Below are 27730 nucleotides of genomic sequence, written 5' to 3' on the forward strand. Positions count from 1 at the left end.
TCACTCCCAAGAACAACAACAACCAAAAACAAATGCACAATAGGGAAGGTTAAACTATCACATGAAGAGTTACATACTCACCTGGCTCATCATAGATGCTAATTGTGTATTTTTTCCTTTCATCCGTTCAGAAGTGGGCTGTTCATGCCTTCGTACATTTACACATTTATTCCACACACATTTACTTGCTACTTATATACCAGACTCTGTGCTGGGTGGTGAGTCCAAGGGTAATTCACACCTAGTGCTTCCCTCAAGAGAATTTCAACCTAGTGGCGAACAAAGCCCAGAAAGCACGTGACTATTTATCAATTCATTGACATAAGTGCTATGATGGAAGCGGGTGGGGGTAGGTACAGAATTCTGAGAGAGGCAGTAGAGGGGCACTTAATCCCTTCTGGGGTGGACTTACTGAAAGTGGTTCTGGAGGTGATGGTGTTGAAGCTAAGACCAGAAGAACTAATGAGTATAACCCAGGTAAAGGGGGAGAGGATAAAAGGCATGACAGGGCCAGAGATCAGCCTGTCCCAGGGCAGGGAGGGGAGGATAGGCGGCCGAGAGGTGAACAGCAGTTACCTCACAAGAGCTTCACAAGCTACGGAGGAGATGGGGCTCTTTCCTGAGGGCAGTGGGGAGCCTCTGAGGAATCTAAAGCCAGGTAGTAACAGAGGTCTGATGTCACTCTTGACTACAGATTGTGTTCAGTGCGAGGCAAGAGTGTAGCAGGAGAACTGTTAGGAACCTATTGCCCCAGAGAAATAAGGTGGCGCCTGGAGGAAAGAGGAAGTAGAAAATGAAATCTGATGAGATTTGTCTCAGCAGTCATGACATAATACAGTAAAACCAATATAACACAGTTAGCCAAAGGTGAACATGTCAGGTCAGCAGTTTGGTAAACTCTGAAAAGGAAATAAAAATGGGCTTCAGTGAATTACTAAATGAGGCCATGAGTTGCCAAGTGCAGAGCTGTGGAAAGCTATCTAGTTCCAACACTATATTAGCTTTCCTGGGATTTCGGTTATGACTGCCCAGAGGATTTGCTGTCTAAGGCTTTGTGGTGGGCACCTTGTATATCTATCTGATGGCTACAGGGCTGTGAACCATCACCTGGGAAACGTGTCTGGAAATCATTGAGCAAATAGTATCCTTGTTCCAATCCTTCTTAAAATTTGCTGCAGTTTTTCTTCCATCCACCTTTAGGGAATGTTATTCATGGCTTCCTATCCTTCTAGACCATTCTTGGTGTGTTAGGAAACGAATATAATTGGGTGGAGATGAGGATAGGTAGTGTAGAATGAAAAAATTTTTTAAGAGATCCATTTCCAATTTGACAATTAAATGGGCAGGATTGGCCAAACTTTTCTACGGAAGGGAAAACTAGCAACCAGCCTGTAAGAAGTCGGTCATAGCTTAGGGGACGTGCTACAAGCAAGATAAATAAAAATGGTCTAAAGTATCAGGCTAAACTCTCATTTTTCATCTCCATTTCACACTCTTCTCTTCCAGCCCAGACTAATCAAAAGAAGCCTCTTCCGCTCACAATTGCTCTGTGTACATTTCCCCCAGATCTGGTATTCACATGAACAACATGGTTTATTTATATTTCAGCACCAAATTGGAAAGATGACATCATTCATTTACAGTCTTTATCCCATGACATGCCTATTCTCCAACACCTCATTTCAGCAGACACATTTAGGACTGCATATAGCATCTTGTTTAGCTTGTACATTCTTTTATGGGATACAGTTCAAAGGTAGGGAACTTTAAGCTTGTCGCTGGTAAGAAAATAATCTCATAAAATCACAGGAGCTTCCCCAAAGGATGAGGGCATTATGATGTTTACAATAGCAGAGTTATTATTTGTTCATTTAGGCTTCATCATTCATTCTTGGGCGAGTCCCTTCCTTCTTGACCATAGCAGATCTTACAGCTCCCTTCAGACTTTCAGAATTCTATTAGAAGAAACAATTCCAGATTTATTAGTTCATGAGTTCAAAAGTATAGGCTCCTGACACTACTGGAATTTTAGGTGTAAACGCTGAATTTCACAATCTCGTGTACAAGAGATTCCCGGTTAGGGGAATCTCAGCACTTGGTCGGCAACAGCTCCACTGACCTGCTCTTTCTCACAAGATGTAACTTGTCCATTGGGTCTTCTGACACTTTAAGTGGACAAGTGAAGGATGGAAATGCTATCAGCTGCCAAAGGTTGCCTGAGATTTTTTAATTAGATTTTTGGGTGGCTCTTTCCCTCTACTTTTATTGTTTTTATCCATACACACGCATGTTTTTACGTCCACTCTGGGGCCTTTCAAATACCGTACACATTTTAAAAAAATGGAGTGAGTAAATCATGAGACATCCTCTGTCACATAGAATTGCTATGTGAGGTGTTTCCAAAACTTAACAGAACTGAAGCATTTATGAGAAGGCTATTTCTACCTGTTCAGCTGTTTGCCTTTTTTGCTAGCAACACGGCTAAGAGAAAAGCCTAGCGACTGAGAATTGGAAGGCCCGGAAAATCTCCATGTTCTATGTCAAGAAAGAGACTCTGGGGGCTGAAATCTATGCCTTGATTTCCTAGCTATAAATGAAGATAGTAATAATTCCTCCCAGGAAAGTTTTGAGGTTAAGTTAGATCATACATGAAAAATACTATAAGAGTAGACTGCTAGGTCCAGAATTATTATCAGAGTATTATTTATATTACATAGTAAAATTCCAACTGGCTGGAGGCTCTGCCAGCCTCTGACTTCCAGCTCTCTTAAAGTGCTGATGGCTTGGTGTCATGAGCCACCAGTGGTATTGTTATGGCAACTCATGAGATGTCCTCAACTCTTAGTGACCTTCCCTGGCTAAGGACAGTCATGCAGCTCGCCTCTAGAATGGCAGCATCGCTCAAAATTATGGCCCCTTCTTTCTTTCAGTCACTGTTTGTGACAGCATGCATAATGTTATCTACATCTACTTGGCCCTGTGTTAGATTCTGGAGAGAGGCAGATGAAAGAAACAGCCTCAAGTTTACTGACAAATGGACAGATAAATCGGTGGTTGGAGAGGGGTGGTAAGCAGGAGGCACACGTCACCTGCTCTCAAGGGTGGGGTCAGGAAAAGGCCAGACACAGAAGTTAGAGGCAAGGGAAGGTGGCTGGGGGAGGTGTCACAGGCAAAGGCAACAACATGTATTAAGAAGGAGAAGTGTCTTCCAGTAAACAACGGCAACAATAATAGTAATAGTAGCATGACTCTTATTTCAAGCCCATTATGTGCCAGATCCTGGACTGACTTGAAGTCCATCGTATCATTTTCTCCTTAGAACAACCCCAGGGAAGGGGGTACTATTGCTCCCATTTTGAAGTTGAGGAAACTGGGGCCTAGAAATAGTTAACTCTCAGGAGACCACGTAACCAGCAAAGAGGTGGGGCAACACTTGACCCCAGACGGCCTCATCTCCAAACCCACACTTGTCGTCTCTCCATTTCCTGGCTCTCTGAGCTGGATATCTTTATCTGCCTTTTTCCATGGTCTTTAGGCAGTTTTCTAGATTCTGTGACCCTGTTAGGTCGATTGATCGTTGGTCTCTTTCTTGCCCCGCATAATAAAACAGTACAATTCTATGGCCCTTGGGGTTTAACTGTGACACCTAGTTGTCTCATGTGACAAACATAACAGGGAGTAAAGCTCTTTTCCATCAACTTCTCTTTTTTTTGCTTAATTTCTTCCAAGAACAATATCAGTTAAAATGTCCATAGAGTGCCCTTTCCCTAGAAGTCATCATGGTAACAAACCATCCCCATCAGTATTTTTGCATTTGGCAGCTTTTAAGTGGATTTCTCTGCCTTGTCTTGCAAGGCCACTGTTTGTCTGTAGTTCTCTGTCTCCATCCAGGCCTTTTCCATCTTGTCATCCAGGGCTTCCCTCTCTTGCTTGCTCTAGAGTGTAGGATGTGACCATTGACAGTATGTGATTGCAGGCTTACTCCGGATCTCTGTGATCGCTTGATAACATAAAACAAAGCACTTTAGTATGTGTCCATTTATTGCCTTTTAAATCTCATGGGGGAAGTACACTTATGTCTCTGAATGGAGATCCAGCAACATAGTGGCTTCAAGGATGTGACAAAACCTCTTTCGCCAAAGCTCATGGCATGGTGCATTCTTTGTTAAGTTTCAACGTAACTAAAAATGAGAACTGTTCCTAAAAAAGGAACAAAGGGAGCCCTATAGGTGCTGTAATTATGCCCTGAATCTCTTTGGCTGGTGTTCTAGCTCCTGATGGAATCTCCCCTGGTTTTTGTTCTGTGCAGACCCAGAACAGAATGAAGCTGATGGCGGACAACTATGATGAGGACCACCACCACTACCACCACCACCACCATCACCACCACCACCGATCTCCTGGGAGGTCGCAACATTCCAATCACAGGCCCTCTCCTGACCAGGTCAGTTTCATTGCCGCTTACCTCCAAGACCCCTTTTACCCTTTGGATATTTTAAGATAAAATAAATAATCCTCAAGAAATAATAAACAGCATAAAGTGATACGTTCTTTGAACTGAAACTAATAGCTTTGGTATTTATTTCCATCACTCAAGGAATCTAAATGTTTTCCTTTCTCCTTCCTCTTTAAGGTTTTGTCTGTTCTTGTTTATGTTATGCATTTTCTTTCCTCCTCTCCTTTCTTCTTTCATAGATATGCAGTCTGTTGCTGGCTCAGTATCTAATGGTGGCTTACTCTGGAATGTCTCTTTCAGAGTTTTAAGAGAAAGCATTTTGTTTCCATGAGCTTGGCAATCAGAGAAGCCTTGAGTTTGGTGAGGACAGTCCTAGAAAATTCCTTAGTGATGCAAATTAAAAGTGGGGTAAAACAACATGAAAAGAAATCAGTTTTGCTTGCATTTTAGCCAGTGAAGTCAAGGGGTCCAGTTTATTTGATTTGGACCCTATCTTCTCCCTTAACTAAGTAAAGAAGTGAAGAGATGGATTGACAAAAACACAGCCCTCTTGTGGTTTTCAACGATATTCACATTCACCCACCACATGCAAAAACTATTTATGTTTAGCATTAAAACTCTTGAAGGTAAATTTTGTGGAAATTATGAAATTAAATGCAAACTAGCAGGATAATATAGTCAATATTGACAGTAATTCCTCCTTTATTGTACTATGACCTTTTTTTTAAAGTAGTTTAACTTATTCAATAAATTTTAAGAGGGATGGGGTCATAGGTAATAGAATGGAATCATCTGGGTAAATGTGAATGCCTTTGTTCTATATTTCTAAATATGTGAGGGATGGGTTTATTTGAATTACCTGTGTGAGTAGGGGTTTACCTGTTTGTTGGAGGAAGGGGTGCTTATTGTACTCCTAAAATTTTTTTTCAGATGGCTCTGTTTCCTTTTTACCTCATGTCACTCCATCCCATAGGAGAAGTTAAGATTCCAAGTCTCCAAGGTGTTTTCCCAGTAGTACAACTCCAGGGGGCACCATTTATATAGTACACAACATAAAATATACCCCCTGGAGCTGTGCGGTGAGTTAGCTCCAATCGGAGGGCTCCTCGCCCCCAGCTTGGCCCTATCCTTGTACTGGGAAACATTTGCCCTCGGAGACCTCAACCCTGGAGAAGATGTCCACACAGGACATCTTAGTTTCTGAAGCCAAGTGCAGAAAGGCACCAGTTTATGTCATTAGCTCTCAAAAATGGTTCTCAGTTTGGAGATCAGCAAAATGGAGAGAGAGATTAACTTTATGTCATTATCTCGTATGTCTGTGGTTTGGGTCTGATTTGGTTTTATCTATTCAGTTCTCATCCCTCACAACCACCACCACCTCCCCACACTCACCTGCCCCAGTATACCTGGCATCCTGCTAACTAATTCATTCTCACTCTTGATCCCTGCCCTTTGCTCCTTGACCTTCTGCCATGAGGTGTAAGTGTAAGGCTTTATGAGTGCTAGAAGGCCACCCTGGAATTTCCCCCAGAGAAACAGGAACAGAGAACACTACAGGGATGGAAAGAAGGTTTGGAAGCAAATTGGGGAAGTGGTTTGCACGAGCACCTGCTGAGATAACAGTCTTGTTTCATCACGGAGACACATACACTAATGTGTCCTGCTAGAAACACAGCACCAGTTCAAATTTACCTTCCTTGTGAATGATATTTTTTACAAAAGTTAGTCTCCGGATAGCTTTCCAGAGATCTTTAATTATTAGACTAGAGTACTTGCCTGTTTGGTTGACCCTCTTAAGTTTGTCTACAGACGCTAGAGGTTGTCATGGGGCAGAAATAATTGCTCAGCGGTGGTGCCCTCCACAGAAGAATTAGCATTCCTTGAGGAATGTCTGACTAACATACGTGGTCAGGACCTCTGGTACACGTTTCTCATTGGCGCTGTTAGGAAGGTGGTGAAGACCCTCCGCTTTCACATTCTCCATCTCAGTAACTATGTAAGCAAGCCATGAACATAGAGGCAGAGAGCCTCATCCTCTTCTACAGATGAAAAATCCAGGCCCTGAGAGCAGGGGGTCCTCAACTGACTAGAGTCCTGCTGCTGGGTCTTTGCTCATTCACCCGATACTTGGAGCACATGTTCCACGCCGGCCACTTTGCTGGGCTTGGGGAAGAGGATGATGGGTAATACCCCTGTATTCAAGGGGTTTGCTGTCTGGTGTAGAGCAAAAGTCTGATGTCTCATTCAGTTCTGTTCAGGATCTTGTCAATCAGAACAAGACAGATAACAGGTAGTTATAACTTAATTAGGGGGCCTATGACTTAGGAACTGCAGTGGGGTTCACTGTGAAAGTGAAATACCCTTAATCAGAAGGATAGCTTTGTGGTTTTAAACTGGAGTCAGCTAGGCTGTAAAGTTCCCTTGGTGCACTTTTTCAATCAGAGAAGGAGGCTTAAGTTAGGAGCCCTGGTAGGAATAGGTTGACTCCAATGATGGAGATGGCAAGATCCCCTGGGCTGGTTGCCCTTTCTGACTAGGCATCCCAGGTCTTGGACAGTGATGCCTTCCCCTATACAGGATTTTGAGATTCATATTCACCAACTCATCTATCAGTATGTGCACTGTTATAGATCTAAGTAAGTCCCAGACTGTAACAGTTATTGAACAGCTGGGAAGCCTTTCCCAGTTGATTGCAAAAGCTACACATAATTGTGTAAGTATATATACTAATATGTATGGAGTGGAACTACTTCTTTGGAGAAAGTGACAGCTTTATATCAGTATGTGACAACATTAGAGTCTGAATAACGGATTGATTTGGATGAGATTTAAACTAAACGCTCTTGATGTTAATTGAACTAACTTAAAGGGGAAAGGTCTCTTCCAGGGATTCCTGATTCCCTTCCCATGAATCTTCCAGCCCTGACCTTCCGGTGGCCATGAGGCTGACCAACTATATCTTCTAGAAGAGGGGCTACAAAATGTTGACATTGCCTTTTGAGCTTTATTAAGAGGTCAGATACATGTGAAAATGAAGAAATATAAAAAATCAGCCACTTTTCTACTTTTCCAGAGAAACTCATTTTTCCTTAGGAAATTCAATTTAAGTATTGCCAGGTACTTGCAGAGTTAGATTCTTTTTCCATTTCTTCCCTATCCCTCTCTCCTTTACTATGATTTTGCTTTCTTGGGAGAAACTGAATCCAAGGCTTATAAGTCTAGACTGGGATTTCCCAAAGTAACGTTTGGAACATTAGTCCCATGAGGAAAGTCTTGAAATAAAGGTTTGGTGGGCAAAGAATTTTGGGAAAGTGCTGTGTATTATAACACGATCTTGGAGAGTCTTGGTACAATTAACAGATCAAAGGATCTATAAAGCCGTATAAGAAAGAAAGCTCTCCAATTTTATTTAACCCAGCACTTCCCAGATTTATTTGATCATGGAATCTTTTTTCTTCTTCTTCTTTTCTAGTAACATCTGTGCTCTGAGAAATACTGTTCTCAGAGTATCAGGTGAAGAAAGAGACTACCCAGTTTAAAACAGGGCTGATCCAGTTTCCACCAGTGTTTTTCACCAGAAGGTGAAGTTTTGAGGCAGATTTTCCTTATGCTTTGCATAGCAGAAAATGAGAGTGTTCATTTCTTAGGATAACTTTTTTTCAGACTCTAACATCTGAGAATGAGTTATCCCACCAAAAAAATCAATAGATTGGAATTAAGGGAGCCATTACAAGAATGAGGACCCAGGAAAATGAGAATAATCATAAATACATGGCTCTTCAGAGATTGAAAATGAGTGTCATAAGGGGAAGAGAATATGGAGAACATGTAAGAGAAGTCAGTGGGGTGTGGCAGTCCAACAGCCTAGACCCCCTACCCAAGAAAGGAACAGTTAATATTTGGTGGCCTGTGACCCCCAGGATAGCCACAGTCATTGAATATGTTCAAGCAGAACATTCAGAGAAACACCAGTAATGCCTTAGGAAATCCTTCAAACCAAGAAGCGGGCACAGAGGCAGACAACAAATATTCCCCATGACACAAGCTACTGGTGAGCTTTGAGAAATAATTAAGACCAAACAATAAATAGTACATGCTGGAGACTCATTAGTGATTTTATTTTATTGAAGTTACCGAGTCTGACTGATTTTAGAAAAGCTCAGTGGAAACGCAACTTCTCCTAAATGCCCTCTGTACCTGTCATTGTCGCTCTCTGTCATTTTCTTTAAGTAGCATCTTTCCTTGTCTTACCATGATGCCAAGAGTTTTTACTTATTTTTCTAGGCATCGTATGCTTTTTATAGTCATATTTCATTAATCTCCTTCCAGTGGCTCCCAGGTATGGACTAATAACCCCATGGATAAGAAAAGTATGGCATCAGGGTGAACACCACACTTCAGCCAACTCAAAATGCCAGGCTTGTTCAGACTGCCCTTTGGCTTCCAGGACTCACACTTCTGTCCTTGGGTCTTGAGTTGGATGTTGGGTCTTTAAGGACCTGGATCTTACTGCTTTTTTGTGTGCAAAATGCACCTCTGTTTGGTAAAGCATCTGCCGTTCTGATTCTAATTTGTGGGGGCCTAACTGGCAAAAACGTAAACATTCTTTTTGGACTGGAAACCCCAGAATATATGGCCACTTTCCAAGCCTAGAGCTTCCCTCTCCTCTCTCTCCCTCTTTCTTTGAATGGAAATTCTCACTCACAGGGGTTGGAAAGATCAAGGCATTTTGAGCACCTTGAAGACTTTCAGATCCCAATTGAAATTTAAATTTCACATTTTACTTATAGAAATCTTACTTCTAAAGGAGGGCTGCGGAGTCCAGGAGCATGGAGGCATAAGACTTATTAAATTGATTAAGGAAATTTGGGGTCGTATCTTACGTCATATTCATACTCTTGGTTATATATTGCAAAGCACAGTCACACCTGTCTGGCCCACAGTAGGCACTTGATAAATGTCTGTTGAATGAGTTGTTCTCGTAGTACCTTTGGGAAATAGGGCAGATGGGAGTATCCCCATTGTACAGATAAAGACACTGGAGCTTAGAGAGGCTGTTAATTTTTCAGAGTCACACACCTGAAAATCAACAGGCCCAAGAGAAGGGCCTGAGTCTCTGAGTGCTGTACCCTGTGGGCAAACCTCCTTGGATGTCAGTATGGATCTATTTATGCAACCACATGTATTAAATATGGTTGCATGGCTACAATATCGATTTCCTCTAGAATGCAAATGTGTGTTTTCCCTTTCCTGTCCAACTGTAGCAAATTTTCTCTTATTTTGATTTATTTTCCAAATTTGAATTAAAATGTCATCCCATCAGTTCTCTTCCCATTTGCCCCAGCCTTCATCGACATTATTTCCATTCTTCTGTTTGTGACCATTCATTTCATTCTCCCCCATTTCCCCTTGCCCTTTACTCTTCTCTATTCCTGCTGTCACTGTGCCAGTGAAAATGTGGCTTCTTACGACTCTCCCACTGCCCTAGAGTCACCAGAGTGAGATCCTCAAGGAGTAGAGAGCCTGGCACAGGGAAGGAGGGGAATTGCTCTAGGTTACAGCGGGCCCTTGGCAGTGGATTGCCAGGATCCACATTCTGTTGCTTACTCATTCATGAGCCTCTGTACACACAAGGCCTGGGACAAGCCAGGCCCCCAGAGCAGAGTAGAGGATGCTTCACTTGGCCCAGGGCTGCCATCAGATCAGCCAGGGCTATTGGAGTACTTTCAGATAGTGACCTTATTGTGGCAGAAGCTGGGTTTTCTATTTTGCATCCTCAGCTTTAGGGTGTCCACTCTGCTAATCTATTCCTAGAAATTTGATTGCCCTAATCCTAAATATTACCCACTCCACTTGGCAATTTCCAGAATCTGCCTGCAGATGTAAATAGTGATCTTTGGTCCATTCTCTGTTGCTCCTGTTTACTGTGTGGTCCCAGCATGTGTTGGCTCTCAGCTGAAACATGAGTTTGTACCACTGGACACATTTCAATGCACTGAATGTCCACTTCCATTTTCTGCTGAAAATTCCTATAGAATTCTGCTTGAGACACATGTTATTTTCCCATAAGCCATCAAATAACTTGTTCACTAGAGAACCCAGACCTAGCTTTGGCTTTCTTTTCAAACTAGTGGTCATGAGACAGATATACAGATCGTATTTTAAGATATAATGAAATTATCCCAGTGATTCTCGCCATGCCGACTGCACCTGTGCTCTCTTCAAAGAGGCTGCAACGCTCGCCACGTTGGTTTTGAGATTTCTGGTCTCGAAACATGTCCCCTCTACCCTCTTCTTTCAGGCAAAAAAAACCGTAAGGTAGAGTTAGTTCCGAAAGTAAAAACAAGGTTCCTGCTCTCTCTCCTTCCCACCTCTGTCCATGCTGCATACTCCTGAGCTCCCAGATTGAATTAGTCAGTGTCCTGCAGAGCATTCGCATAGGAGGGGAACTTCCAGCCATCAGGTCCTCATGGAGGTGTGGCTGGAGGCAGGTGACATTTCCAAGCCCCATGTGTTTCTTGGCCCCAGATCTGTCTTGTAACCGCACCCACCCCCCTGCTTTTCTCTTCTTCCTCTTCCTCTTCCTCTTCCTCCCAGGGCCTTGAATTTTATGTTTGGTTAACAGGAGTTGGTGGAGTCTCACTGTCCACCCAGAGAAGGAAGAAGTCACAGCAGTTCCTCCCTGGGCCCTGTTACTTCTCAGAAAGCCAACTCAAGGCCCTGGGATTCCCCACTTGCCCTCTTTGTGAAATGCTGGTTGGGATTCTGTGATTGATGCCCTGCTTTCCTTGCACTTTCACCAACAGATTAGCCAAAGTGCAGCCCTTTGAATTCGAACAAACAGACGAGGGGTTTAACTTGCTCCATTGCCCCCCAGAAGATGGATTCTGTATATAGAGTTGTTATTCCTAGCTTTTGCTTAGGGAAGGAAAAAAAAAGAATTTATTTTATGTTTTGAGGTTAAATGAATGTGGGATAAATGTATACATAGTGTCCTGTGTGTATATATGTATGTATAGCTATATGTCAGACGAACTGAGGACTTTTCCACATATGGAAGAATTTCTCAAGATCATGTTTAACTAGAAATTTCTCTCCCTAACTTCCCCTGAGTGCGTGTTTGAATATACATTGTATATACATACATGTATGTGTGTGTAAATACATTTTCATGTTTCCTACATAGAAGAAAAATTAACTACCACATATCAGAACTTACTATAGTTTCAGAACAAACAAAACAATTTTTGTTCCCCATGACAGTAACCTAATAAGAAAAGTTACATGTCTTAGGGTTTTAATATCAGTTTCCCATCCAAGCTAGTATGTCTGAAGCTTGACTGAACAAGAGACGATAGAGGTTTTTTGCATTGCAAATCTAATTTCATGGACCACCTCTTGGAAGAAGCCTTTGGGTTTTGGCTTCAAGTAGGGATGAAGCCTTCAAATTCAAAAACCCATGAAGAAACCTCTTGTTGGGCTGATGCTTATTGGATGGGATAAGGGTTCAGAGATTTCAACTGTTCCCACTCTTAGGCCAGTCCTCTGAGAATTGGAGTCAAAAGATATCCTGGAATGCATTTTGAACTAAATCTTGTGAGCCACTTGCCTCTTTTCTTTTTGTAAACAATAAATTAATTTTCAAAAATCAAAATATAATTGACCTTTACCATTGTATTAATTTTAGTTATACAACATAATGATTTGCTATACGGTTATACTGTGAAATGATTACCAGAATAAGTTTAGTTAACATCCTTCAGCACACATAATTGCCAATTTGTTTTTCTTGTGCTCACTTGCCCCTTTTCTGATGCTCCTTTTATCACAAGTAGATTGGAAGATGCTGTATTTAAAACTCAACAGATTTTTTTTTAAGTACATGAAGTAGAAAGATAGCTCAGATGTCGTTTTTCCCTATATCCCTCAAAGACTAACAGAAATCCCCAAAGCTACTAAAACACGAACCAGAGGAATATGTGGTTTCTCACCATTGGGAAATAAAGGTGGCAGTTTATTTGTTTGCTTGTTTTTAAGAGCAGAAGCTCTGGAATGACCCTGTCATGGCTGTGTGTGAGGCCACAGGTAAGGAAGGAAATGAGGACAAGTGTCTGAACTGTTGAGGGAGGTATTTAACTGCTCCTTCCTCTCCTAGCAGTTATGTGCTCACCCAACCATTACAGCCACAGGAGAGGAAGCGGGGCGGGGCTGCTACAGCCCTTAGGCAGCTGGCTTTGCAGAAGAGCAGGTTATTGCCAGAGCTCTTTAATCTGGGTGTGATGTTAATTCCTTACATGTAAGCACATGAGGGCACGATTTGATAAACCCTGCCAGGTAGGGTCTTCATGTCTGGGAAGAAGGCAGAGCTGCTTAATGCATCAGGATCTTCCTCTTAGAAAAGGATTTTTCCTTAAAGGAGATTTGAGCCCATTGAAGATTTCAGTCTTACTCTATTTTGGGTAGAGCTGTTTTTCTCCCCTTTCCCTGATTCCTCTTAGTTTTAAACCTTGTTTGCAGTATTAGGGTTTCATTAAGAGATTTGTTGCAGCATCTTTTGAGTCAGCAGGGGTTTTTCAGACACAGTCTACCCTCCCCAGCTTGTAGACGTAACTCGTCTTGGCAACATGGAAGCATTGATTCCTTTTCAACTTGCTGCTTTAATCCAGTCACATTTGTCTAAGAGGCAGCTCTTCAGCTCCCCCTTTGAAAGGGGGTGGCCAACCTTGAAAGGTCTGGAAGCAGGGAAATCCATTTTCTATTGCTAAACACCGTTGCCTCTCCTTTTTTCTTGACCTGATGTAATAAGGACCGTGTTGGTCTTCCATACCCCAGGCACTTGCAGCACTCAGGAGATAGGGAACCACAGAAAAGAGAACTGGAAACATTCTTTAAACATTACTGCACACGCACAGATTCTGAAAACTACCTTATTTATGGAACAATAGCATTTTAAAAATTGTTTCAGCATCTATGTATTAATGAACTGAATAAACCTAGCTTTGAACAGCCCAGAGATGTTAAAATAACTAAGGATAGTTTAATACACTATCAGATTCTTTTTACATACACCCTTTTGCCTGTGGTCTTAGGGCAGTATCAAGTAATTTGTTATAATAGTGACAAACTATCAAATGCCACCAACAGGGATGGTGTGCCCAATTATATTTGTATATGTCTGTAATGTCTACAAGGTAGTTTAATTTACATTCTTCAGTTTAATTCACACAGCAACCCTATGAAGTGTCAGGGTCTTCTGATCCCATTTTCTTTTTGAGGCAACTGAGGAAGTGAAAAGTCAAGAGGCCAGGGGATTTGGTTGCCCACTAGCCAGGAAACAGCAGAACTAGAATCGTGTAAAAAAAGACAATTTTCACTCTGTTTAACAAAGCCAAGCGTTAATGACTGATGGATGAGGGAGTGAAAATAAAGCCTGTCTCCACCCCACCCCTTTTTTATGGCTATCTGGCAGTGGCTCAGCTTTTAGCAGATGTTGACTTTGGGCTCCAAAAAAATATTGTTGGCCAAAGTACAGCCTTCCAGCATTTCCATCTTCAGCTGGGTATCTTGTATCTTTCAGCTGGGAGAGCTGGCACCATGCACTAGAGATTGGTTTGTCAGAATTACTTTTGCTTGAAGGAAATAGAAAACTAGTTTCTTCAAGTCACCCTATAATGATAGTCCAAAAAATTGAGAAAGTGCCTAAAGATGCCACATTAGAAGTGAAGGAGAATGCCCCACAAGGAAGACTGAGATGGCTGCCTGCCTCAGGGGGTCCCTGTGAGGTGGACTTGCTGAAAACCAACCAGGCTGCACCGGCTTGCAGCCTCTGCCTCTCCCTTGAGAAACAACCCCATGTGTCTTTTAAAACATGGATATCGCCCATCATGTTGCCCCTTAGCCAGTGGCGTTCAGCTTTCTCCAACTCAGGTTAGAAGAATAAATCAGGAGTGCCGCTAGTACAATGAGAAGGGGACGGAACCATTCTGGGGAGAAACAAGTAAACGCGATCTTGGCAGCCCTAAGGAACTCTGGAATCCAGGCAGCCTTCTCTCTCAGTGGAGTGGAGTCATTCAGAAAAGCAAGGACCGATCCTTATATACTTACTCATTTGAAAATACATGTTAAATTCCCACATATGCTGTGAGGCAGTGTGAAGGGAGTGGAGGTGCTGCCTTTTCCCTTAGGGACCTTGAAATTTGCTGGGGTGCTGCTGATATGCCCTGTAAGGGACAGCCGCTGTGTGAATGTGAGGTTCTCTTTCTTCCAAGAGCCAGAGAGACCCCACCTAAGTTGTACCATCCAGCTCCAACCAGGACCTTCAACAGCTTGCAAAAGGGCAGTGCAAAGTCCTAAGGACTTCAGAGCTGAGCTAAGCAGAACCATCGGATGTTTTCTGGGGCCAAAATGAGGCTTCTTTCTGTGGCTTCAAAGTTCACATGTCAGGACAGTGTACCTTTGTGGTCAGACAGACTGAAATTTGATCCCGGCTCCACAGCTCCTGGCCAGGTGTCCTTTAGCAAGCTACCTCATCTTTCTCCCTGAGCCTGCCTTTCCCTGTCTGCACAAAGAGCCTCCCCATAACTGTGTCTTGGTGAGACTTAGTGAAGAAACTTGGAAAGCCATCACACTCTCTCTAACCTGGAGCTGGTGCTAATACCCCCTGGCTCATTTCTAGCCCAGGTCAGAAATAAATTAACATTTATACTTAAACAGAACACAAAGCAGGTATCTGAATCTAGACAGGACTTTTCTATTCTTTGGGAGAACTTGTCTGCAAATGGGTCACACAGGCTGTAACAAATACAAATCATGTAAGAGTTTACAGCCATTCCTGACCTTATCACCTGAACAGAGACATCCATTTATGGGCTAAGCATTCTAGGAGGCAGGAGAAGTGGAAGAAACAAATGGGAGGTTTCCAGAGGGAAGGTTTGGACTTGACCCTGAGAGAAAACACATTAGTGCCCTGACAAGGCTCGAGGCTTGAGGCTCAGTACCCTCGTTGCCAGGTTCACGCCCACTGCTTTCCTTTACACATGCTTTCTTTTGCCAATTCTGGCCAAGCCTGCAGTTTGGAAATGCCAAGAGGAGTTGCTTTGCTCGAACCTGGGCACAGAGCACATCATAAATCCCGCGCTATGGTCCTGCTTTTGTGGCTTGCGTGGCCAAAGTTTGCAGAGTCCTGGGGCTTGAAGTTTGCAGAAAGTGTCAGAGAAGCCATGAACTGTAGTAGGAGTAGGGGTGGGTCTGGTGACTGTCCACGCCACACCCTGTAAGTAACCAGGACAGTCTCCCTGCGTTTTCCACGAGGAGGCCAGGTTGAACTTCCTGGCAGAGACAGCTGGCTGAATTCTTAGAGAGGCAGTAGGCTGATTTGAAAGTGATGCTTCCATAATTTCATTCTCATTTCCAGCCAGGACAAGTGTGACAGTAAGGTCCCCATTAGGAACCTAGTGCTTCGATTTCAGGAAAAAAGCCAGCTATCAACTCAAAGAAAATTGCAGATGTTTAAAAAAAAAAAATCCTGTGATGGGCCAGGGCTTGCCTGCTGGCTATATCTAATACTTCAAAATAAAGACCAATTAAAGGTTTACACTGGGCCGTTTATCATGTCATATTATGGAGTTCCTTCCCAGACCTTCTTTGCTGGGGCTAATAAATGTCCCCCACAATGGCAAGTCTCCTGTCTTGTCAGTGATGACTCAGTCACTTTGCCCTTAGATCTTGTCATCAACATAGCCCCATGAGCAGCCCATCCGGTGAGGGATTTTGTTTTATCTCAGTATTTAGAGAACCCTATTAGAGCGCAGCATCTGGGACTGCACGACTTTCATCATGGCTTCATATCATCTCTGGAGCCATAGATACATCCTGAGTTTATTTGATAGTTAAGCCTCCCCCCTCGTCAATATCTGCTGTGTTTTGTGGTCACTATGCTCTGGGCTTCAGCCCACCTTGGATGTTCCATCCCCAGATGCTGTGGACAAAAGCAGGCGGATGACGGATGGACTAGAGAGGCTTTCTTCCCATCCAGATATTTTGGCAACTCCTGGCATAGCAGTCACTCCCAGAGAACACACAAGGGAGCAAACACCAGGCAACATCCAGAAACCTGACTGCAAAGTCGATTTGAAAACAGAAAAACAAGGGAAGGAAACAGACTCTCCCAGGCCTGATAGATACATTTTAAAACTCCAAGAATTTCTAAATAACTTGGCATGAATTTAGGGATCAAGTGACATTTATCTGTTTCTTATTTTTTGGTCCCCAGATTTACATTTCTGTGCAGTAAGGTTGCTGAGGAAATTAACATTTGCATACAAAGATGCAGGCAGTGCAGGAGTCAAACAGCTGCGAACGTTTGGAAATGCTTGGAGCTCCGTCTCTGATTAGCTCCTGCATTTTTGTTTTTTATTCCCCAAGCGGACACTCACTCTGACCCAGATCGCTTGGTGATTAGGGTCAATTCATGTTTAAACTTTGAAGATTAGAGAGAACAGAAATGGCCACCACTTCCCTTTCTATTTTCTTTTAAAAACTTTAAACTTTAGAAACTAAAACCTTGAAAGAAATGCGTAATATTCTGAGTTCACTGAAGGAATTTATCCACATTTCTGCATGTTAAATGTTAGCAAAGTTTATATTGGACTGTCATATTTCTTTATTTTATTCACCAGCATATAAGACGTCGATCTCAACATCTGGCTTTTAATAACCCTCGACATCTGGGAGCTCCTTTTTATTCCTATGGTGGACGAGGCACAGTAGTGATATTGGCAGTGTGTATTTTCGAGCTACAACTCCTGTCTGCTTCAATCATAATTAATTACCACTTTTTAATATATTTAATTTGCTAAAAGTGATTTGCATTAGACCACATTTCAGTGTTAAGAAAATAGTGGTAGATTTTGGTGGCAATGGCTTTCTTTCCTGTTTCTTTCTTCTTTTTTAAAATTTAAATCATCTATGAATGGATTTGAAACAAACTGAATCTATACATGCTGTTGGGTTTTAAATACAAAATGAAATAAACTGCTCTGTAAGGAGAGTGATTTTACAGCCATTTAGAAGCAGTCAGCAGGGGCTGTGGGCTGCATTTTAGGGAAAACCTTCTATTTTGTTCTGTGACTCTGAGCCTGGAGTTTTCCTGTAGCCATGACTTTGAGGGTCAGGAACCTTATAATGAAGGCTAGGACCTCCATCCAGAGATACATACTTACACACATACCTACAACATTCTGCATTGAATTACAAGGGGTTGCTAGACCCTTTGAAATCCATTTGTGGATGCCTGAGGGTCCCATGCTGTAGACTTACCTTCTTAATTAGCATAAAAAAGGACATCAACTTTGCTTTTCTCCAGGAACTGAGAGGAAGTTTAATGAATGTAAAAATCCATATTTCTCAAGTTATGTAGGGAAAAGGGAAGTTTATTGCCAGGAGCAATTACTAGACTGTGTAGTGATAAATAAACACAGGTAAATTTTACATGAGAAGACCCAGCTAAGATGATCAATTGTACCTTATTTTTTGCCCGAATATTACTATCCAAACTGTCAGTACAAATTCATACTGAGTTGTCCAATTCAGACTCTGTGCAAATCACTTGATTGACTCAAATCAGTGGGGCATTGTTAATTCTTTGTGGGCCACAGACCCTTTTGGCAGTCTGGTGAACTCCTTTTATCAGAATAATATTTTTAAATGCACAAAATAAAATTTACAGAAATACAAAGGGAAGAAATTATCTGAAAACTCATTTCAAAGACCACAGATCTAAATTCTTGAGTAGATGAAAATTACCTTGACCTGTCGGCAATATTAGGTTGAACTGTATGAAATTGCTGTTTTCTAGATCAAAAATGGTCAAATATAGACATTTTCATATTATTCAACCTAATATTACAACAACTTAAGCCATAAGGATACATATGATGAGAAAATGTTCCAAGTTATTGTTTTTCCTGTTCCAGGTTTTCAAAACAAAAAGCAAATCATGGGAAAACCTGGTTTCGTCAGGGATTTGTTAAAAGACACAGCTCCCAAATTATGTGTGAGACCAGGATATGAACCACGCAGTTTTCTACACTTTGTTTCTATCCTTGCAATAAACAATGAGAATTCTTGTTCAAAACAGGACCTTGTGTTGGTGGATATACTTCTGTCTGCAAAGATTCAATTTCCCTACCTATCGGCTTCTTCACTAAGCGAGGAAAATGTCCTGAACCATTCTGGAAACGTTTTCAACAAGAATTCAGACCAAATAAGTTTCCATTTATCCACAGTTGGACACAATTTTAAGTTAAACAAAACTTCCTTTCTACAAGCATTTTACTGAATTGAAAGTTTACTCTCTTTGCTTTGAAACTCATTTGATTGCAATTGTATAATCATTCCATGCAAATGTATAATCATTCCATGGCGGGCACATCCTCTTTTATGCTGAGAGCAAAATAGAACCTGACAAATCAAGAAGATCACAGCATGTTTGAGCCTTTGTGAAATAACCAATGTGAATTATCGCATGCTACAGGAGTTTGTTCCACCCAAGTCGACGGAGTTTTTGTTTTTTGTTTTTAAATCTTCTTCAGCCTTTATTGATACTTTAAGCTTAAGAGAAATTAAGGGTATTTGGTTACTATAATTACTTCTCTGCTTACTTAAAAGGTTTAATCTACTCCTTAGGCATATGCAATTCAGATTGCATGCTTTCCAAAAAAATAATCATCTGCTAATGTAGACTAATTTTAATCTTCTAATCCAATCTTGACACAGACTCAGAGCTGGGTGGGTGGAATGTTTTTGTGTAGGGGTTGCCATAGATACAAAACTCAGTTATGTATTTGACAAGTCAGTGATGTGGCACTTAAGTTACTGTGGATTTTTTTTTTTCCCTTGCTCTTTAAGATTAAAAAACAAAGTGAAGATCAGTGTGCCTTTGTAGTGCATCACAGTGTAACTAACCTTCTCTTCTTTCATTCCGGTGTTCCCCTCCTCTCCGTGCACCTCCTTACCCTGGGCCGGCCGCAGGATGACGAGGAGGGCATATGGGCATAGCCGGGCCTGTAAACCAAAGTTCCAGTTTTGTTTTGAGGGGTGAGAAACCATCTTTTATATCATTTTTCTTTTAAAAATTGCATTCTAGTGTGGTATGGTATGTGTGCTCAATTGTGTTTGCTGATGTTTGTGAGTGTGCCCTATGTTTGCTTCTGTGTTTTGTGACCATCCCCAAGAGCTCCCTCCTTCCTGCTCCCCCTCCCTGCAACCACATTATTGTGCTGCCTTGTTGGGGCTGGGTTGAGCACGAGTCGAATGTTTTTATGTTATTTAAAATGTAAACTATGCCCTGGTTAGGATTTATCCACACTTTTTAAGGCATGATTGTGGACTCAGAAATTGTCACGATTCTCCAGTCGTGGTTTTCAGCCAACTGCTTGCTTTTACCAGATATGCCAGTATGGTGTGACTCTCACGTCCTTCTGGTTGTGTCACATGTTTCGCAAGGAATAAGGGAAATAAAACTGTTTATCTTCATGGAGCTGAAACTATCATCTCTAAGAAGCCCATTTAATGGATTGTACTCTCTTCTATGGCAGTTCTGAAGAAAACACAAGGATCAAGGCATAGTAATGGTGCATGGGTAACTGTAGCTCTTTAAGTGAATTAGAATAGAAATATTAATATCGGCAGGTATCATGAGTGGTATTATATCTGTTGTTTTTTGACAATTGAGCTTCTGTGGAGTTTTGCATTATGTTTCATGCATTGAATTTTTCAGAGGGTTTTGCTCTGTTAAAGGCTGATTTTTAGCTATTAAGAACCCACTCTTTTATTTCTGGGCTATCTGCATTATAATTGAATAGTGGTGTGTGTAATTGCTGTGTGTTATAAAATGGAACACTGAACTCTAGGGACTTTTGCTGCTGGGAATCACATCTCTTCAGGATACTGCAGGCTGTATAACACCAAGTTGCAACACTCTGGAGTTGAATATACCTATGGTGATGTAGAATATGCTGTTGAAGTTGGTGACATTGTATATGCCATTGTGTTCAGAACAAGAAATGTTCTGTGTGCCACAGTCAAAAAGTACTCAATGTGCCGTTCTTTTTCTGGGACAAATGTGAAATGTCCCAGGTCTGTGATTAGAGAGGCAGTTCTTTGGGATAACTCAACAGGTGTGCCCTTCTCCAAGTCTTGCCTTCATATTCCGTAACAGTGGTGCTTCACACGAATTTTAAAACAGTAACTGGTGTGTTTTGCCTGTGGGTGACAGTTTCATTGATGTGTTTCACTGCTCAGTTGAACCTGTTGTAGGTCCCACCAGTGAGTCAGACTGCTTTCTCTGGTCCTTTAGGGAACACACAGGAGTTTGATTTTCCTTTACAACATCTTCCCACATAGTAAAAATGTAACACTTCCTGGACCCATTTGCCGCCAGTAGAACCTGCTTCCTGGTCACATCAGACTATCGCCTCTCTTCTCCCTTTCCTGGGTAAAGTGGAAAACAACACTGGAATTAACTCTTCCAGAAGCAAAGTGGTTCCAAAGGGAAGCTTATCAATATGGGGAGGTAGGGAAACCAGAGAAATTCCTAAGATTCTGTCTGAGAGACTCCCTATCTAGGAAAAACTTTAAGAGAAACATTGCATTTACTCATACAGAAAAGCTAATAAATACGTAAATTGACCTGAAACAACTTTAAATGAGAAGTAAAGATTTTATAATGTTATAGAGTGACCATGTGAAACCTGCCCACAAAGTGCGTGGAATAGGTAGGCAAAGGAAGGTTCTACGAGTTTGGGGGTTGCCTAGAGAAGTGTAAGTCCTTCTTGGGGCTCTTTTTTGGAGCTGCTTCTGCTATCATAAGTGTTAGGACATTGGGCTGCATTTGTGTCTCCTCCTGAATAATAAAAATTTTTATTGCTCTTTCACAAGATTCTTGACACCCGCCCTGCCATCCCCTCAGATAGGAACCTTGTCGTCTTCAGGGGGGAACTGGTGCCAAGGCCCATAGACAGCCTTGCTTTGCTCAAGGTAGATGGAGACAATGGTGTTAAATCCCCATCCTCCTTATTCTTTCATGAAATTTCCCCAAACGCCATGTACCCCAGAAAACAAATGTCTTCTGAAAATTAGTCAATATATAATCCTGCTTTATATGCTGTAATAAATTTTATAGGCTTCTGAGGAAAACTACTTATCTTTCTTTATGACTCCTTTAAACAAGTTTGCTCAGATATCCTCAGGCTTTTAAAACCATATCTTAAGGATTTAAATAATGAGATACTGGGGGAACCTTCTCTTGCTGAACAGCCGTTGCATGTTTTGAGTCGCATTACAATCTGTGGGGCCCAAGGAGACATTAAATTTATAACTAAAGATGGATAATAGTGGCACATTAAAAATTAACTGTTTTGAATATTTTGATTTATGGCCCTTATAAAAGAAACATTACAAGAAGTTATTTTACTAGGCATCAGTAATATGCTTATAATAGCAACAGAAGGCCCTGACTTGAATCTAGTGTTTTGGTGCTGAAATGAATCATAATTTAGGAAAAGTTGCTCCAAAAATTACAACAAATTGGAATTAACATAACAAACCTGACAGCTCCTCCCCTTTTTGGCACCTCTAGATACTAGCCCAGGCATGATTTATTTGTCTCACTGTGATCTTTCAAGGGTGGTGTTTTCTGAGAGCAAAGTGGGCTGGAAGAAGTTTGCTTTTCTAAAGAGTTTTGACAGCCCCTAGAGCTAGTCGTTCCCCCGATAAACCTCCCGCCCCAGCCCAGCATTATCAGCATGTGACCTGTGTAGTCCACAGAACCCTGAGCTTGGTTTAATGCTCTACTGTCACTGTCTTAAAACTGTGAATAATTTTTGAACGAGGCACGCCGCAGTTCATTTTGCCCTGTGCCCCACAAATTATGTAGTCCGTGCTGCTTAGATCCACCATATATTCCTATACTCTGCCTCCAACTCCTCTCCAGTCCCCCTCCCTGTTGGCTCATCCCCACTCCTATTTTCCTATGGCTGGAATTTACCTTTGGCCTACCTTATTTTTCTGGTTTTCTTGCAGAGACCCCATAGGGTCGCATTTCCAGCAATTTGTTGCCCTCATGGGCATCAGTGAAATGTGTATTCAACCACTGTCCCCTTGCCTACCCCACCCCCCAGTCTGATTGTGAAAATGTGCTCTTGGAGCCCTTCTGCATTTTCTGTCTTGCTTTGAAAATACAGGAAAAGCAGCTGCTTAATTCTCCGTTACTTTCCTTCGGGAAAATCCACTTGATGTGGCAATCATTTGTGTCAGCAAATAACTCTGCATTTCCACTGAATGAAGGTGCTTTCCTTGGACCCCCAAGAGGCACTTTGGTTTGTGAATATTCAGTGAGGTGGGATAGTGAGGGACCTTGCGAGATCTAGTGCCACATCTGCCTTGACATTTGAATGTTTGAGCTTTTCCTGTGAACTCTCGTAACTGAGCAGACATGGAACACAAGATCATCTTTGTTTCTTAAACCACTAGAAAGGAATAAGTCTTTCTACATTGAAAACATATGCAAATGTTTAGGACCTGATTCGTAAAAATACAGATGTGGGCATTAACAAGTTTTGGCCCAGGGCCATGATGCTAGTAGATGCGTCCTGTCAAAATGAAGAATTGTCGCTCTGTGCCACCAGCACATGGATAGTGAGTGTGTGTATGAGTCACAGAGCACGTAGACTTGAGGAGGGGGTTTTGCACACACAGAAACAGTGCTCGAAGGCCCATGGAACCCCCTGGCATGCCTCCTCTCAGGAAGAATGAGGAAGGAGGTATTTTATTGTGGCTGGGAAGTTTCTACGTTTCGTGCCTTCTCTTAGCAGAGAAGGTCTGGGCACAAGGCCTGTGCTCATCCTGCTCTCCCTGTGCTCAGCCTCCTCAGCTGAAGTCTTGATGTCTCCGCAAAGTGGAGGCTTTCTTTTACATCAACTGTACCAGGATACCAACTAGTGTTTTTGATTCAACCCACATCTCCTATGACTGAGGATCTGATACATCTCCTCCTTGTGCCATTGGCTCCTAAGAATTTTCCTTCATTCATTCATTCATTTATCCATTCATTCAGTCGTTTTTCACTTATTCATCTGTTCTTTCATTAAAAAGTTAAATTCTTGGTTAGGTGCTGAGAAAATAGTGATGCATAAGATAGACACGGTTGCTACCCTGTTGGTCTTACAATCTGGTTTACGGAAACAGACCATAAGAATATAAATATATGAATGGAAACCTTATACATTTTGATCATTGCTTTGATGGAAACTGGGAAGGTATTGAGATTAACAAGAGGAACCTACTTTAGCAAAGGGCCGAAGGTGGGAAAGAGCTTTACGGGCTGAAGGAGCTTAAAACCATAACTCTGGGTAGCAAATAAGACAGTAAGATGAAGATGAAGAAGTGGGAAGGGGCCAGATCATATAGGGCCTTTTAGGCCAAGGTAGGGAGTTTGGGTTTTAGCCTAAGAAAAGTGAAAAAAAATGAAAAGAAAATTAGAGGATCTTAAGCAGGGGCATGACATGATTCGATTTATGTTGTAGAACAATCCAGGCTGCTGTGTGGAGGTTGAATTGTCGTGGCAGGAAGAGCAGAAGTAGGGGCTGTTCCATCATTTGTGAAAAAATTAATGGTGCTGAGCCAGGGGAGCAGTGGGGGAGATGCAGACAAGTGGATAAGTTGGAGATGAGACTAGGAAGTGAAGTCAGCAGGACTTTGATGAAGAGTTAAGAGAGAGGATTAAATCAAGAACTTCCAGATTTCTACCTTGGGTGTCAATGCTGAGACACACCATTATTGGAGGCTGAAGGCTGAGTAGGAGTCCTGTTCTGTTCTGTTTTCCCCAGGTGTCCAGTCAGACTGGCCAAGGAAAGGCAGACTTTTGATCCCCTGTTTTCCATTTGCCTGTATGTCAGCAGGGGAATCTTTGGCCTCTCATTGCAGTGACGTGTAGGCTGTCAAGTTTAAAGCATAGCTGGAGTCCAACTTCCAGAGTGTGTGTCTCCTCTGACTCTTAAAGAAAAGGAGAGAATTGAATATCAAAGACTGCGAAGAAAAATCAGCAGTCACAGAATAGGGAGACATGTGGGCACAGTGGTCTACAGAAAAACCGAGCTCCTGAAGTTGTAGAAGGATGAAAAGGAGGAAGATGCCATTTGTTCTTGCAGTTTTTCCTAAGATCCTCAGTCATCAAGAATTCTGTCAGTTAAGGCAAACCTTGTGAGATTTTGGCTCCTATCTTAAAATTCCGAGTATATTATTTCCTGCAGAAGAAGCTTTCAGTAACCAGTTTTCAGGAGTTAGGGTGAGAAGTAACTAGAAGTAGCTACTAGATGTTTCAGAACCACCATTGACAAGGACTCTGCCTACTTCCAATTGCAGAATTAATTCCTGGGTGAAATGAAATGTTTTTGCTTTATTTCTTCCCCCTTTACCTTCTTTTTTTTGGCTTCTCTGCTCCTCTGGAAGATATCTATATATTTAGATCCTCTATTCAGGCTTGTAAAGCTGTTCTTCAGAGCTACAGCTTGAATGTCCTACCCCAAGTTCTTTCAATCAATAATTCATTCAAAAAAATAAAATATTTCTTGGGGCTTCCCTGGTGGCGCAGTGGTTAAGAATCTGCCTGCCAATGCAGGGGACACGGGTTCGAGCCCTGGTCTGGGAAGATCCCACATGCCGCGGAGCAACTAAGCCCGTGAGCCACAACTACTGAGCCTGCGCGTCTGGAGCCTGTGCTCCGCAACGGGAGAGGCCGCGACCCTGAGAGGCCCGCGCACCGCAATGAAGAGTGGCCCCCACTTGCCACAACGAGAGAAAGCCCTCACACAGAAATGAAGACCCAACCCAGCCAAAAATAAATATAATAAATAAATAACTTTAAAAAAAAATTTCTTTATCTCAGTACTGGAGTTGAGGCAGTGAAGAAAGTACAGTTCCTATCCTAGAGGAATTTAGAGTAGTACACAGATTCTTAAGCTGGTGTTCATGAACCCCCAAGGGTCTGCAAACCCCTGGACATGGTTAACAGACTTTGATGTGGGTATGTGCGCATCCCCCAAGGAGAGAGAGTATCTGTGATCTTCAACAGATACTCATAGGGGCCAGTGACTCAGAAAAGGTGAAGAACCGCTAATCTATGAGAAACTGGGCGACAGTGTGGCAGTGTGGCTCGTAGTGTGGTCTCTGGATTCAAACCAGTCTGGGTTTGGACTGGGCTGAATCCAGAGACTGTTTGGCTGGGTGGCCTTGGGCAAGTGTTGTTCCCTCTCCGCTCTTCAATTTCCTCATTTGGAGAAGGTTATACACACCTTCCAGGGCTGTTGTGAGGATTAGATGAGATGAGGTGAATGAGATGCCTAGCCATGTCTGGTGCACGGTGAGGCCAGTCCTCATGAGAATATCACTGTTATTATCGCAACTGTGCTCAGAAGAGTGGACTCTATATGCCAACTGAAGAAAGTAGTTGATACTGTGGGATGGGTGACTTTGGGGGATAAGAGAAAAGACAGAAGAAAGGAAAATCAAAAGGTGAAATCTGTTTTTATGACCAAAGCTATACGAGCCAGCTACACATTTTCTAGCAGATCTTAAAGCATCGTTACCCTAAAAACACACCCTGTTTAGTTACTTTTGATTATAATGGCACCTAGGTCTAGCAAAGGAAGGTTTGATTGCTGGAGACTCTGGATTAGTCCATGTCTAGCAGAGTGTCTCTTTCAGCTCAAAGAAAAATCAAGTGAATAATATGAAAAGCCAACAAATATTTGATGACCAATTGTGAGCTGATGAATTGAAAGAGAGAAAAGGGTGTTGATGTTGCATTCCACCATTTTCTGCTCTCAAGTATGATGGACTTGGTTGGGGACAGGGGGAGAAGCTTTTAAGCAGAATCGAGCACAGCAAATAAGTTCTTATGGGTTTTTCTGGAGCTTGTAAGGGTTACCTGGCAAAGCAATGTATGTTGGCTTGGATATGACCACACTCTAAGGACCTGAAATCTGGCTGAGAAATCATAAACAAACAGTGGTGATAAATGACTGTGGGCCAGAGGCGGGAGGCGTCTAGCGGAGTGTTGGTGCATTACATTACATCCTTCCTGTGCCAGGGCTGGCTCACAGGGAGCTCTTCAGCCTCTCCCACCCCTTTGTCATTTGCTGTAGAGTATGGTATTGGTCTGGTCTTGTTTAACCTTTTTTATTAATGATCTGTAAAGGAGAGAAAAGAGCATGTGGAGGAAGGTCGCAGATGACACTAATTTGGGATGTGTTGGAAACACTAGGGAGGTCAGAGAAATCACACAAATGGCCCAAAGAAGGTTAGGATCATGAAGGGAAAGTAACAAATCTTGGAGAAGTTCAGATACTCACATCTGGTGAAAATTAATCTGAGGCACAGATATCAATGGGTGGGAGGGGTATGGAAACTGAACACTAAAAGAAAAATAATAAGCTGAGTGGACATTGGGAAATCCAGCCATGGGTGAGAACACGGAGAGAGGAGCCAATGGCATTTAGCACTGTCCGGACATTAGCAGGTGCCAGAGAGACGTGCATCACCATTTGTGACAATCGTGCCCATACATTGTCTTATGCTTGGGACATCAAAATGTTACACACCCTCTCTTCCAGAAGATCACCCATAGGTCTCATTCCTAGACTTGTAGACCGAGAGTAGACACCGCTTTGGGGAGCCGTCCAGTTGGTGGGCAGTGTTAATAAGCTGGACCAGAATTTTCTTGGTGATTCAGGGAGAGGAACCCCAGTCCCATCTCCTTCCAGTCATCTCCACATCCCCAACAAAATGGAAAACCAGACAACATCCAAAACAAGAGTATATACTTATGGTCACCACTGGGTGTTTCAACCAGAATGGTTGAAATATTCCTTTCTGTCATTGAGTCATCAATTGACTAGAAGCCATTGACCATGCCCAGATGGGTCTTAACTCCATCCTCAGGCCTTCCCCATATATGCCTTCCCAGAGGAACATGATCTCTGAAGGAAGCGTGCGGGCCCACTAGGCTATCAGATGATCTCATGAAACAGATACTACGGATCCATTTTGCCTGGGTGGCCACAGGGTCCCTTCCCCATGAACATGTCTATCAGAGACATTGGGATGGTAATGCATTCCCTCTAGCTTTGTTTTCCAGAAAATATAATGCAAATGCTAAGAATAACAGCATAAAGCAACGGAAACTTCTCTCCTGCCAGGCCCTTGTCTAAACTGCCC

The 27730-nt window shown here is 42.3% G+C and overlaps 1 protein-coding gene across 10 annotated transcripts in view; it reads left to right on the forward strand.

The window, feature by feature from the left end:
• The window catches only part of ERC2 (ELKS/RAB6-interacting/CAST family member 2), a 973185-nt gene that overhangs the window by 749395 nt on the left and 196060 nt on the right, over nt 1-27730 (forward strand). For 8 of the 10 annotated variants that reach the window (XM_068559352.1, XM_068559351.1, XM_068559353.1 and 5 more), the window contains one exon: nt 4310-4444. In XM_068559352.1, the coding sequence (XP_068415453.1) occupies nt 4310-4444 (135 nt within the window). Of the gene's footprint in view, nt 1-4309; nt 4445-19486; nt 19553-27730 lie in introns of all 10 variants that reach the window. The other 2 variants (XM_068559356.1, XM_068559357.1) reach the window with 1 other exon arrangement.

Source organism: Eschrichtius robustus, chromosome 12 (genome assembly GCF_028021215.1).
Source record: "Eschrichtius robustus isolate mEscRob2 chromosome 12, mEscRob2.pri, whole genome shotgun sequence".
NCBI classification, from domain to species: Eukaryota; Metazoa; Chordata; class Mammalia; order Artiodactyla; family Eschrichtiidae; genus Eschrichtius; species Eschrichtius robustus.